At 50.3% G+C, this 14,480-nt stretch overlaps 1 protein-coding gene across 1 annotated transcript in view; it reads left to right on the plus strand.

The window, feature by feature from the left end:
* NPNT (nephronectin) overlaps positions 1 to 14,480 on the plus strand; it is a 43,879-nt gene that overhangs the window by 13,185 nt on the left and 16,214 nt on the right. The window contains exons 3-5 of the mRNA XM_078865128.1: positions 1,522 to 1,614; positions 2,711 to 2,830; positions 12,700 to 12,819. Coding sequence (XP_078721254.1) covers positions 1,522 to 1,614; positions 2,711 to 2,830; positions 12,700 to 12,819 — 333 coding nt within the window. The remainder of the gene's footprint in view (positions 1 to 1,521; positions 1,615 to 2,710; positions 2,831 to 12,699; positions 12,820 to 14,480) is intronic.

Below are 14,480 nucleotides of genomic sequence, written 5' to 3' on the forward strand. Positions count from 1 at the left end.
CCGTCCAGGGCTCCACGTTGCGACGCTCCGCCTCGCGCTCGCTGCCCACCCGGTTAGCCCCGGGGCGAGCTCGCTGTCGAGTTGCGTGGATGCGCCACCGAGACAACGGCTGCCCGGGTCCCCTGGGCGTGCGTGCGTGCGTGTGTGCGTGGCACCTGCGCTCGTTAGAACGAGAGTGATGTGTTCCCGTAACCTAATCATTCGCAAAGTCCCTTCCTCGTCCAGCGCCCGCCCGCTTGTGCCCGTGTCTCGTGATAATACAACGAAAAGTGAACGTGAGCTCTTTTGCCAAGTTCCCACGTGAGATCCTCTGAGCTCACATGTCTCTGTGTGTCCACTCTGAGAAGCACGAGTATGAAAACACCAAATTGCCGATGCTTTTAGCCCTCCCAACTTGTCACCTGTGGTCTCCTTGCTCATACAACACTCTGGGTTTCTTAGGCAGCGCCGCCCCACGGGGTGCCCACCACCCCGCGTGGTGCCCACCGCCCCGCGGGGTCAGCGCGAGCGTTCGCCCCTCGCGCGGCCACGGTCATTGACACCACGTGGCTCTGCGGCTGCAAGTGTTGGGTCTGCGTTGCGTTTTGCCGGGTCCTTGCTTGTGTTAAAGCGTTCGAAACAGCAACCGCTATTGTCAGGTGCTACCCGCGTCACGTCTGCGCCAACTTGAATGTGGTAAGAAGACATGCAAACATCTATGGCTTATTGTCCCTTACGAATAGTGGGGAGTGGTGGCGTAGTGGTGAGGGCACCGCGCTATAAACTCGACTCACAACCACGAGAAAGTGACATCGGAACCGACCCAGGGCCTCTCCCCTTCACCAAGCGACACTGACCAGCGCGGTGAAGTATGACCAAACAACCACCGTGACTGGCACAACGTGGGGAGACATTCATCCAGCAATGGATTGACACCGGCCTGCATATCAAGTATAATCATTGTCTGACGAATAGCGGCGTGCCGGTAAAACAGAACGTGACTGCCTTTCCCAAAGTCACGGACCCGCGTGTGTCTGTGCCCGCTACGCCACGAGCGTGTCACGTGCGCGTGCCTCGAAATATAACGAGACGCACGCAACGGTGTGGAAAGAAGTCTCGATTCGTGTCGTTGGGAGCTTCGCTTTGGGTTGCGTGTGATGCGACTCGGCTCCCTCCCAACCACCAGGGAAGCGCTAACCGGTCAAACTTCATCTACATCGCACGCGCTCCACGCGAATACAACTGTCTCGGGGCACCTCATGAATAGATAACATGCAATACACCTGGTTTATAACAAGAAAGCAATGTACCCAGGCAATATAATGAAACACTCCTGAAAGCGTACGTTATGATCAAGACTAGTTACTAAAACGAAGGAATAACACCGTGAAAGCATCGGCCGAGCTCACCTCACGTGTTTGCTGTGCACTGTTACAGAGTGGTGGGTCTCTGCGTGAACCGTGGCCTCTACCGACACTCTTTGTCTCCTCTGCCCTGTTGCTGTGGCCCCGATTCCGTACCCCCCCCAACCCCCCCGTGTAGCGATCTGCGAGCTGGGATGCAAGCACGGAGAGTGCGTGGGGCCCAGCAAGTGCAAGTGCCAGCCGGGCTTCACCGGCAAAACCTGCAACCAGGGTACGGCCACCAGTGGAGTAACAGCAGCAGCTGCTGCTGCTGTGCCCTCGTGTATGCATCCCTCACAACAACAACAACAGCAGCAGCAGCTGCTGCTGTGCCCTCGTGTGTGCATCCCTCACAACAACAACAGCAGCAGCAGTAGGATCAGCTGACTGGTCATCGAACAAAAGACGGTGGCCACTGCATCGCGCGCTTTCAGACGCGCTTCTGCGGCCGTCTGGAACGCTCTTCCTTGCGATATTAGGAAGCCACTGGAGCTATGAAAGTTAATTTCTTTAGCACTGCTTTTTTGTGTTTAGTTTGTTGTCCTGCCCCCCCCCGACACCTCCGATTAGCGTGGTTGGCTACGTACGGTGCGAAAAAAGTTCAGTACACACACATACTCCCCGTGTCGGCTGCCTGTGTAAGAAACAAGTTCCATCCGGTGGCACCGCCTGGCCCCGTGGGTGGTTGAGGCTCATGCCGAGGAACTCCTCGTGCTCGGATGTTCCTGAGGTTCACCGCCTGCCTGTGTTGTTGTCCACTGCCTGTGTTTGTGGTGTGTGGGACAACGTGTGAACACGTGGACGTTTTAACGACTCGAAAATGTACGGAGCGCAGCCACTTTGTCACCTCAGGCACGTCGACGGCAGCAATTTATTTAATCAAACAGCTTTTTGGAAGCTTTGTTAGCTTTTGTTTTAAGTGCCCTTGCAGTGCTGCTATGTTTGTACAAACACAAAAATTGTTTTTTCTTACAAGCAACATCACTCAAACAAACAATCGCAAATTATCACAACGGAGGTGAAAACAACGCAGCGAAGGCGTTGGCGCTCCCTTGCTCCCAGCTTGCTCTCACTGCGCGAGTCGCGAGGGCTCTCCCCGCTAACCACTCATCTCGCTCTGCTGTGTCTGCTGTCTCTGCTGTCTGCTGTGTGCGCTGTGTCTGCTGTCTCTGCTGTCTGCTGTGTCTGCTGTGTTTGCTGTCTCTGCTGTCTCTGCTGTGTGCGCTGTGTCTGCTGTGTGCGCTGTGTCTGCTGTCTCTGCTGTCTGCTATGTGCGCTGTGTATGCTGTGTGTGCTGTGTATGCTTATGTCTGCGCCACGGCCGGCAGACTTCAACGAGTGCGGCCTGAAGCCCCGGCCGTGCCAGCACCGCTGCATGAACACGTACGGGAGCTACCGCTGCTACTGCCTCAACGGCTACATGCTGGCCCACGACGGCAGCTGCACCAGTGAGTGCACCACGTCGCACCCTCCACCACGTCGCACCGCTCCACCACCGAGCAGAGGCCACGGCACGCATCAGGTGGTAGCAGAGCTGGGCTACTCGCTTATTTAAATTAGAAAATGAATGAGCAGATAATACGCCTCCCTAGTATATATGTCTGTTCTCCCACGTAAAAAAAGATAAAAGTATTTGTTACGCATTGCTATCGGGGGCATTCAAGACAAGCAATCGCTGGAGCCTTCAGCAGTGACAGATATATGACTTATATTCTCCACAACGACACGAATGGTTATTTTTTATTCTTTAAATAATTATCGATTCTTCTTCGATAGTTCTCTTCCGTCTTGGGTTCACCTCTCGCGTCATCCAATCTGTCTGGCCGGCAATGGAGGGAGGAAAAAAAATATTAGGGGGGAGTAGGGAGGTAGGGGGGCCACCCAGGCGTGGCGTGACCGCAACGCCGCGTCTGCCGCGGGTGTCCCCTCTTACCCTCTTGTGAACGTCGCCATCGGGATTGCCGCGCGGCTGGAGCACGAGAGGGCGGGCGGCTGGAGCCCGCTGGACGTCCGCCTCGGTGCCAGCGATCTCGAGTGGCCGCTGCGGTCACCGTCCAGTGAGAGCAGGAATGCCCCTTTGCCGGACCGCCGCCCGTGACTTTGGCTCTCCGTGCGGCTTGTGCGGGCGCTACGGGCTCAGGGTTGTGAATGTTTTACCACCGTGACGTCGTCGGTTCCCGTGTCCGAGTTACCGGGTCGCTGCGAGGTGGCCGTTTTACATTGCGGCTATCCGCAGCTTTTTGCGGTTTTCTCAGTCTCCTGCGTGGCTCTGGATCTTCGCCGGAGATCATGACGGCCAGCAGAGCCGTGTCCGGGAGCGGTGCGAGAAGTAGAATATTGCGACAAATTGTGTAATGCCGCAAATATGCGCGTGCGCATCTCTGTCCGCAACCACGAAGCCTGCGTCACTCAGCGTATTTAATACATTTTTATTAAAGTAATAATATAACTTTTAATATATGCAGGTCTAAGACTGACGAATAAATATTAGGGGAGATTGATGGCACAGTGGCGATTTATATCGGGACTCATCATGGGTGCCCCCCTTCACTGGCCGGCACGGTGAAGTACGGTCAATAAAACGCCATGACCGGGATGGGATGGGGAGGTCTTCATCCAGCAATGGATTGACAAATGTCTGTAAACTATGATTATTATTTATTCTGTGACTCGATGTATTTTCCACTGACAATGACCATAATTCCTCTGGCAAGATTACCCGAAATGCACCCCTGCTAGATGAACGGAGAGAGAGGCTTATTTAATAAGTTAGAATGGTGCAAAGTGTATTTATATACAACTTGGTCTCAGCTCTCAAACAAGTGTCATTCAAAACAACCGAAAAGGTGATTGAATATCACTTGAGGGTTATTAGAATTTCAATGACCCTCACTGTCGCTGATTGTCAGTTGCTGCCGATCGCTGGATTAATGTCTTCACGTCAAGTAGCTGGCCCAGTGGGGGATACATACACACAGCACACTCACCATCGCTGTGATACATACACACATCACACTCACCACCACTGTGAAACATACACACATCACACTCACCACCACTGTGATACATACACACATCACCATCGCTGTGATACATACAGACATTAACAGCGCAAGCACTCTGGGTTTCTAACTAGTGTTAGTGACTTTGTGCAATTAATCATGAATATTGACTCGTCCAGGTCCCTGGACAGGGGGGAGTGGTGGCACCGTGGTTAGCACACTGCACCCAGAACGTGGCGACCTGAATTTGATTCCTGGACACGGCAAATGTCAGTGGCGAGCGGTATCTGAACTGGCTCTGGGCTGCCCAACTTTACCAGCCCACGCTGACCAGAGTGGCGAAGTATGGTCAAACAACCACCACGACAGGCGTGGATTGGGAAGACATTCAGGAAGCAGTGGCTTGACAAAGGGCTGTAGATATTTGATTATGAACGACTTTGTTCACCTTGCATCGTGGCCGGGAGAGAACTTTAGCTCAATGTGCTGTGGAATATTTGTGTTGGTTAAGGTCTCCGAATGCCATCTCAAGTAATACGCGCCGCACAAAATAACCTCAGAGCAGTATCACCACACCGTGACCAACCCTCACTCCGATCTAAGCGGAAAATAGATTTTCGCTCAGGGCTGAATGTTATCAATTATTGACCAGATGGCAATGTCCCACTTGCTGTTTGTTTCTTTCAGCCACAGCTAAATCACATTCACCTCAAGGCCAATTGCAACATTCCATTGGTTATGTATTCCCTTGGTTATGTATCCCCTTGCCAGTCTGCACCACTGAGACCATTCTCCTGTCAAGTCCAGGCTCAAGACTCTCCGCTTCTCCTCTGCCTGTGACTGCCTCTCTCTCTATGAAGCATCTTCATTCTCATCTTACCATGATGACGTCGTCCCAACTCAGCAGTAAACCCTTCTCTGCCCGCTAAACGAAACACCGCTTGTTTTCTTCGTACTATCTCGATGTCCGTCTGCTATCGAGTACAACAAACGTGCGAATTGCCTAATGACCCAATCGCCCGGGATGCTCTCGATCTTATCAGATCTCAGAAGCGAAGCGACGTTGAGCCTGGAGAGTCCTCGGCTGGGTGACCACCCTCGTGCATAAACAACACGGCACGGTCGGCGTTGTGGGCAGTCAGGGTTCAGTGCGGGGAATTCCATCGTTCTGCACTCCCACCCCCACTCTCACCTATCCGCCGCACTGACCAGCGTGGTGAAAATATCCCTCGTGGACTGCAATGTCTTGGGAAGCCTTCACCCCGCAGTGGATAGGCAACAAGCGGGCTGGACATGGCATGTGCGAATGTCTCTCTTGTCGCTGCTCACCGCAGAATAAACCTCCTCCCTCGTCGAGAGCCACCGGTTATTATTATTATTAACGCGGCCTTGCCTTATTAGACCCGCTTGTTTGTTAAGAAGGCTCGTACGCTCTTCCGCCCAGGATATCCTTTATTAGTTAGTCGTATAATTTGAAAGAACACACACATTCAATCGCACGACATTGAAATAGCTGCCATACCAGAGAGCAAAGCATAGCGGGACACACTTACACACACTTGTGTATATATGTGTGTGTGTGACCACAAGGGAATGTGGCTCGGCTGAGAATAACTGCCACACTGGCGGTTCGTCCCTCATCCCCAAACTATTTTCTGTCTCGCCAGCTTGATTTACATGACAAGTGCTCCGCAATCTTTCACCCCCATTGTTATTGCAATATCAGCAGCGACGGGGCAGGGAGGTAAAACAATAATGAAAGCTAAATTTGTGTCATTCCAGCGTTCGTTTGATGTCACCGCTGTATTGGTTTAGCCACGTTGAAGCGTTGCATGAGGCTCTTGTCCACGCTGTGGACATTAAAGAAGATCTGCGCCTCTGTTCCTTCTAGGTGTTATTTTTACCTTCTGTTTTACCCGAGGCCTCTCTTGCTCTCACCTGTGTACGTGCCCACTGAGCCACCCACCGAGTGGGTCCACGCTATCACCACGCATCACAGTGTTCAAAATATTGGATTAATTATCGAAATAAATCATCACCCTTAATTGCAACAGTTAAATTAATCGCTGGGAATGGGATGAGGGTGGTAAATGATTCCATGCCAACTTACCAACCTACTCGCCCACTCACCTACTCGCGATCTCGCCGACCTGCTTACCTACCCACTCACCAATCTACTCAATGCCTCACTTATCTACCCACCCATCTGCTCATTGACCCTCTTACGTACGTGAGACTTTAGCCAATATTTTCTTAGATTTTGTTTCACTTGGCGGTGAATAGTTTTGCTTCTAGCGGCTGTAGCGGTGATGTGGAGACATTGTTTACATCATCATCATCAGCCACAATAAATTCACTGCCCAGGTTGCGATGAAATAATTCACACGAGCTGAATTCATTGATCCATCTACGTAGATTTACAACATAGACACATTGAAACGCATTGACATTTACACTTGCGGTTCGATGCACGTACCGTGATCTTCATAACCGACAGTAACTAATGGGTCGATGCATCGTTGCACCCCCGGTTCGTACGTATGTGTGTAAGCTCATGGCTCGAGCAGAATGTTTAAATATTTGACTATAAGTAGTGACGGAGCCATCGACGTCTATTAACAGGTATGACGCTTGGCAGAATTCCTCGCGGGCCATATTTCTTGTGCCTTAAACAGGGTCGCGTCTAATCGCCGTGGAAGGTGATAATTTAGGAAAGCCGTTAACGGTAAGCGAGACGCGTGGATCGCGCCCCGCGTGATGCCGCGAGCACGCGGGGAGCGATCTCGACTGCGTCGCTTCAATCGAGCTTCGGAGCCGAGCTGGCGGCAGTCCAAAGCGCTCTGCGCTCGCTCGACGCTCCCAGCCGGGGGAGTTGAAAACATCATGGGACCTCCTTTGCCAGTACTGAAATATAAGAATAAGTTTCTCCCATTTTTTCTGGTAACAAAACTGAAACCTTTGACAAGGAATCACGTCTGCATTGACCACAATACTTGTGGTCAGAATTCAAAAAAAAAAATACTCTGATAATATATGCGTTGTCCATGAAACTGATTGGTCCACACCAGAGAGAGCTTTCTTTTGAGTTTCGTCTCGAACGGTGTTAGAATAGAGGACGACAAAAGGCGTACAGCTCAAAGACAATGCACTATCAGAGTAATGTTTGCATTCTGACCACAAGTATTGTGGTCAATGCAGACATGATTCCTTGTAAAAGGTTTCAGTTTTGTTGCCAGAAAAAAGGGGAAAAAACTATTCTCATATTTTGGTACTGGCAAAGGAGGTCCCATGATGTAGATGCTCACCCCGAGCTCTCATTAAAAATAACCTTTGGCGGGTTTCTTCATCTGACATCAGTGAACGGACACGATATATAGAACATAAGAATAGGTCGTTACCCTTTCTCACAATAAAACACTGATTGGCCTACACCTAAGAAACTGATTGGCCTGCATCGAAGACAGTGCATCTGTTGTCAGAGTTTGTTTGCATGTTCACCACAAATGCGTGTGGTTCATGCAGGAACTTGATTCCTTGCAAAAAGGTTTCTATTCGGTGCTTGAACATCTTAACACCTGCTTTGTTGCCGGAAAGGGTAAAACCTATTGTTATTTTTCATATTTTGATACTGGAAAAACATTCCCATGAATACGTTATAAGGTCGCACTCATTAAACGCAAAGTGCTCGCCACAAATGAACCACAACACCTCGCTGATCTCGTCAAGGAGCATAAACCACCATCACGCGAACTCCGCTGGTCATCCTCGCAGCGGCTGTTGTCTCGCCATCGAACAAAGGTGGTGGTCACCGCATCGCGATGCGCTTTCAGACGTGCTTCTGCTGGGGAGTGGGCAGGGGGGGGGTGATCGAGTTATTTATCCCCTTGAGACCCCAAATATTGTAATTGTATTGATATTTCCAAAGACAATAAATCACTTTTTGTAATTATAAAAGTAGGGCCCTGTTTAAAGAGAATTCTATTTTGGAGCTGGCTCCCACCACCCCCCCAGAAGTTTGTCGATCTATCTCAGTCTGACATCACCCTCCATCAACGCGCTGGTAAATGTAGCTCACTGCAGTGGCCTGTTTGGTGAACCACTTGCAGTGGGGTAAAGTGTGGGGATCTCCAACTCGAAGGGCAGCTTTTAGGTGTGACGCCGCCGTGGTGTGAAAATCCTGCATTGGTGAGAGCACTGAGGACAGAACTCACAGAGGGATCGAGAAACGCTCCCAAGCCCAGGGGATGTCAGGATTTTTAAATAGGGCCCTACATGAATGATAACAATAATACAAATATTCAATGTATTTTCTCAGGTAAATATCATTAAGACATTATTTTTCCAGGTCTGAGGGGTGGGTGTTCAGAAGGTCAACCAATCACCCCCATCGCCCCCCTCCCTTGGACCCACCACTGCTCCCACATCTGATCCAATGGGGCTGGTTGAGAGCTGACGCGGTATGGCCGGTTGGCCCTGGTTAGGGTTGACCTTTACTGCCAATGAAAAGTGAAAACAATGTTAATGATGGCGACGAGTAGGATGCAAGGACAGGGCTTAGAGGGGGGAGGTTTGAGTGGCTTCACGGGGGAGCCACCCCGCATGGAATGCTGCGGTCACCCTGGAGAGGCGACGCACACTTGTGGACGATGGTCGTGGCTCCTCACACCCTCAGAGGGCGCCCTGACTGAGGGGTGGTGACATCAGCCACTCCGTGCCTGCCGCCAGCACCGCGGGTTTCTGTCTGGTGGAACGTGGGAGCTAAGAGCTAAGCAGGTGAATTGTTAATTGTATAGTATGTGGTTTATTATCTTGTTAACACTTAGATAATGTAGTTTTTTTTTATTTCCACTAAACGAATTAGTTTTTTTACAATAGATATATATGTTTTTATTGTCCCAGGTAAGGCCCACTGAGCTACGTAGAAGCGACCTGACCACAAGTGATAGCTCAACGAAGTGGCTCATCATCATCACGTGGAAATTTATAGCGGCCAAATACTACAAACGCGAGATGTTGATTCTAAATGTGGAAGGAAAAGCCGGAGGACACAGAGAAAAATCCACACAACCACTTAGAGAGAGAGAGAGACATACAAACTCCAAATTTCCAGGCGTCAGAGTCGTAATCGAACCCACTACCTCCTTCACGCCAGGCAATAAGGGAGTTAACATCTCGCCACAGTGGCATCCTATCAGTTCAGTCATCACGGTGAAAGTTGTACAAGTGAGATAAATTCCACGCTTAATATTTTATAATTATATTCTTCAAGCCATGCTCTTCATACTGTATTAATATTCGTTCTCACTTTCTAAAACATTTTTAATGCACATTTTTTTACTTCTTTCTCAAAACAATCCCAATTTCACCAACACAACCTGTTCCCGTCCAAGTTTCCATTTCAACAACAACAATAACAACAACAACACAAACAATTTGATGAGCGGTTCAGTGGCTACTCAAGAGCTATCCTGTGCGCACGGCGAGGGGAAAAATAACAACATTTCACAGAAAACAAAAAACAACGAAATGTTAAACCAGTTCCAGTGGCCGTGCCCGCAGGCACCAGAACCAGCTGAGTGTCATCGGGGCGATGGGCCTGGGAAGCCGAGCTGAGGCAGGACGTGATGCCTCGTAGGGTCCCGTTTGACGGGAGAGAGAGTGCCGTGCAATACCCATGGCAATCTCAGCGTCAGGGTAAACAAACATTTGGCAGGGGGAGGCTCGGCCCAGAGGTGGAGCGATGACCCCCAGAGCGCCCGCCACGCTCCCCGGGGCCTCTTCTCACTGCCGCTGTGCGTGCCCACGGATGTCTGGACACCCCCGACATATATGTATTTGTTTTTGGCTTAGAGACACCCACAGAGTTTTGGAAAGAAAACATGGGAATTTTCGACCTGCGTTGTTTCTCCCCCTCAACAAGGTGACGTAAATGGTGACGGCAGAGGCTTTAAAGACACAGCAGCACGTGAGCAATTAGTGCAGTTCCACGCCAGTCACATGTTGTGCAGACTTAACCTCACGACGTGGCTACGAAGAAGGCCAGTTTGCCGAAATGTCACCGATCTAATATATAATTGGATTTTAAGGCAGTGCTATTGATAAATGTGTTGAGTTTTTGTTCTTATAACCATAGTGTGGGAGAATTCTGAAGCGAGGCGAGTGGGCAAACCGTTTGGAACCCTTTCCGTGAGTCTCAGCGATAAGCACGCGGACCGCTTTCCAGACGGACACCGCCAACTCCCGGCGTGTGGCCGTGCCCACGATGTTCCCGGCGGTCGTGGTCAGCGGAGTTCACGAGACGTGACTGGCAGCTGCTGTCCCGCCTAATGCCTGGGACTCGGGTGCCCTCTGCGCTGATCGTCTGCTGTTGACAGCTCCGCGAGATTGAGTTGCCCTCTGCTGAGTTTTGTTAAGCCTCGCGCTGTACAGGGCCGACCACGCCGCTCCTGTTTTACAAGTGGTGTTTATTTTGCAAACTTATGGAAGTAATGTTTGACCTTCTGCTCTTCTGCTCGCCACGTGCTAATAATGGTCCAACGTGCTCTCTGCGAGAGTTGGCCAATGTGTGGCTCCGCAGATGTATTTCACGCACGCAGCCGAATGAATATTCCCACTTTGAGTGGTTTCTACATTAACAACACGGCTGCCAAAACGCACTCGCGTTTGTATAATTATGGTGCACAAGCAGTGTTTTGAATCAGATGAAAAATAACCACCGCTTTGTTTTTGCCAAAACGTCCCAATTGGATCTCGTTGGTTTGACAGAGCGTGCAAATGTTTGGATGTTTGTTCTCTGTCCATTGGCGAGGGTTTGTGCGGTGCCAGGAACATGCAGCTGCACTCACCACTGCTCTAAATAGACACCGTGAACTTTCAAAACCTCCAAGCACTTTTTAAAAGTCTGTGGAATAACAGGGTGCTGCTTATTGCAAAGGTAACCATAATGATAGTTATTACTAAATTGAAAACCAATTTCCTGAGTATGTATGTTGAACTTCTTTGCACCGTACATAGCCAACCGTGCTAATCGAAGGTGCATCTGCCTTTGTAGAACTACTTTGTTGTGCTTAGTTTGTTGTCCTTCCCCCGCACCTACGATTAGCACGGTAGGGCTACATACGGTGCCAAAAAAGTTCAACATACATTCATTAGAAGTTGACAAATTATTATAATGATACCAATGATACATGTAATAATGATTGTGACACCGTTGTAAAATTAGAAACGATGACTACAGTACTATGATCATTATGATGGGACTGTGTTGTGGGTATTATTATCCTAGCTGCATTAATGTGTCAATGTCTGCTGTCACTCGAGATGCTGTGTGGTTGTGGTTCGTGCACTATTCACACTAACCCCGACACATGTATGTATGTTGAACACCTTGCCGCATTAGGTGATAGCCATGCCATGCGTTGTGCCAGGTCAAGTTTACTTTGAGACCACACGCACAGCCAAAGTCTCGCTGGCACGGGACAGACTCATCTCTGATGACTTCACTTGTAATCCACTCACGCTCACACAGTGGTCGCTCATTTAACGTTAAGGACATTATGCTGTTAGTGCTGTGCAAGTGAGCACTTACACAGGCAAAGTTCCCCATATAGCTGTTTATGGCAGGACGAGTTTCGCAGTGAGCCCCTGTGAAGGGCGGCACAGGAGGTGGTGTGATCAGGACCAGGCCCGGCTGCCTCTCTCTCCTCGGAGCTGATGATTTACATGGCTTAGGACCACTTCACATAAATCGCTGCTGATATTAGCCGCGATCGGGAATCGATCTCGGGCTTCCAGGTTTAGAGCGCATTGCGCTAACCCCTATGCCCGTGCTCGGCAGGCACGCAAAGACACAGATCTCCCGTGTCGCCTTAACAGACTGCTGGGGTGCTGTTAGTGAGCACCTAATGAAGGCCGGCACGGCACACGAGGGGGTGGGTGGCCAGCACCACACCCGGCCGCCTTTGTCTCCCTATTGACGACATGCACATATCCTACCGGGTACAGGACACATTTTTGGCCGAGTCAACCTTGGGGAGGCCCAGGACCGGCTCAGATAATCGTCGCCGGTGTTGTCCACGAGTGGGAATTGAACTCGGCTCAGCGGGTCCACGTCACAGCGCGATCACCGCACCACCACCACCGCTGCTCCGCTGCAAGGCGCCACACGCACGCACGCAGAGCACGCACACACAGCACGTACACACAGCACGCACACACAGCACGCCACAGCACATGCCGCGGGCTGGCGTGGGTGTCGTGGCGCGAGTGCTCGCTCAGGCCGTGTGCCCCCCCACGTGCCGCCCCCTCCTGCGCAGACATGCGCACGTGCGGCATGGCGGGCTGCCAGCACGGCTGCGAGGAGACGGGCGGGGAGGTGCGCTGCCTGTGTCCCTCCACCGGCCTGCAGCTGGGACCTGACGGACGCACCTGCATAGGTGAGAGCCCCCCCTCCTCCTCCCCCCGCCCGACTTCCACTCCGTCGCATCGCGGACAGACGTCCCACGGCCGCGTGAGGTCGACCCCTCGTCGCCTGCGGTCCGGCGACGCGCAGCGGGGTTGATGGATCGCGGAGAGCCGGAACGCCGCCTGCTCGCTGCTCGGCGGCGAGGCGCGATTGGTGAACTCTAATCCGAGCCCCAAGTGCAAGAAAGGTTCTGTGTCTGGACCTCACCAGCTGGTGATTCTTATTACTGGGTAAAGGGATTTAGTGAGTTTAAACGTTTCAATTTCAAAGAGAAATTATGCAATATTGTACTCGGACAGGATATCGTCGATATATTTTTTTATCTATAAATATGTCATATGGATTTGATCAACATTTATACCTCAACTACATTATAGGAGGTTAAGTAGTATTATTTTGAAATTTCGTAGTGTCACGTCAGCCCAGTGAATGACTCCAGATAAAGAGGAATCAGCACGTGGCCTGTGAAGGAGTCACTTGGCAATGTCCTCTCTGAACAACACCAGAGGGAACTTGTTAATCATCAGATTTGGACCAGGCCAAAAGTGAGTTGTAACCCGTGTGTCTCTGATGAATATCCATTTGAGTTATTGATGATGGTGCTGAGGCCATCGACACATTATCCCTGCTTGGGAACTTGATTTAGTATCAGCTCTTGACCTGGATCTGAACCCGAAATCTAATCTGTACGCAAAATAGACGTTAGCCCTGAGAGCCACCCAGCCAATCCTACTAATGTTAAACATCCTCACCACATACATAAAACATTCACAGCCTTATAACAGAGAAATGTGCAATTTGATAATGTTGGGGGCAATGCTGTTCAATTGGCAGCGTTACCACCCAGCCAGGATGTTTTGGCTTCTTGGCTACAGCCACTGACCAAGTTGCAATAAATTGGCCAGCAGTGAAAATAAGACTCGTACGTACGTGCAGAGTTTGCGTCTATGCGTCAGATTAGCCAGCAAGGACGATGTTGAGCTGCCTCTGAGCATGGGTTTATACTGGCATGCAAGTTTATTTACATGGACATTAAAAAAGAGAAAATTAGTGTTGGCAATGAGCGAAGCTTTTCTGGGAAATTAATGACAAGTTATCAGTTAGGTGTGCTTGCGCATGTTATAACATAAGGGTCTTTAAGGCTGTATAGTTCTATATATATGCAGATGCTATATTAGCACCTTTCACCAGGAAGTAAATCTACTTTAAAGTTTTAATATTTTTTGGATTAGCCACTTTGAGAACTTGAAAGTCAGTGGCTGTGGTCAGACTGTAACAGCTTCTCAAAGGTGTTATTGTCTGCACAACAAATTAATTCCCCGAGTAGCTTTAACAGACTGTTGGGGTGCTGTTAGTGAGCACCTATTAAGGCCGGAATGACACACGGAGGGGATGGTGTGGCCAGCACCGTACCCAGCCAACGTTGCCTTCCGAGTACCGACGTTTACGCATATCACGCCGGCTACTCGTTTAAGGCTGAGCATACAAACTCTGCGGCCTCGATGTGATTCCCACAGCTGACATCAGTGGCATGTCATATATGGATGGGTCCTGGGTCTCACCTAGGTCAACTCAATCTAGTGGCATAACCACATGTGCACTCACATACATTCTACATTCACATGCACGTGC

This window comes from Lampetra fluviatilis, chromosome 19 (assembly GCF_964198595.1).
Source record: "Lampetra fluviatilis chromosome 19, kcLamFluv1.1, whole genome shotgun sequence".
Lineage (NCBI taxonomy): Eukaryota > Metazoa > Chordata > Hyperoartia > Petromyzontiformes > Petromyzontidae > Lampetra > Lampetra fluviatilis.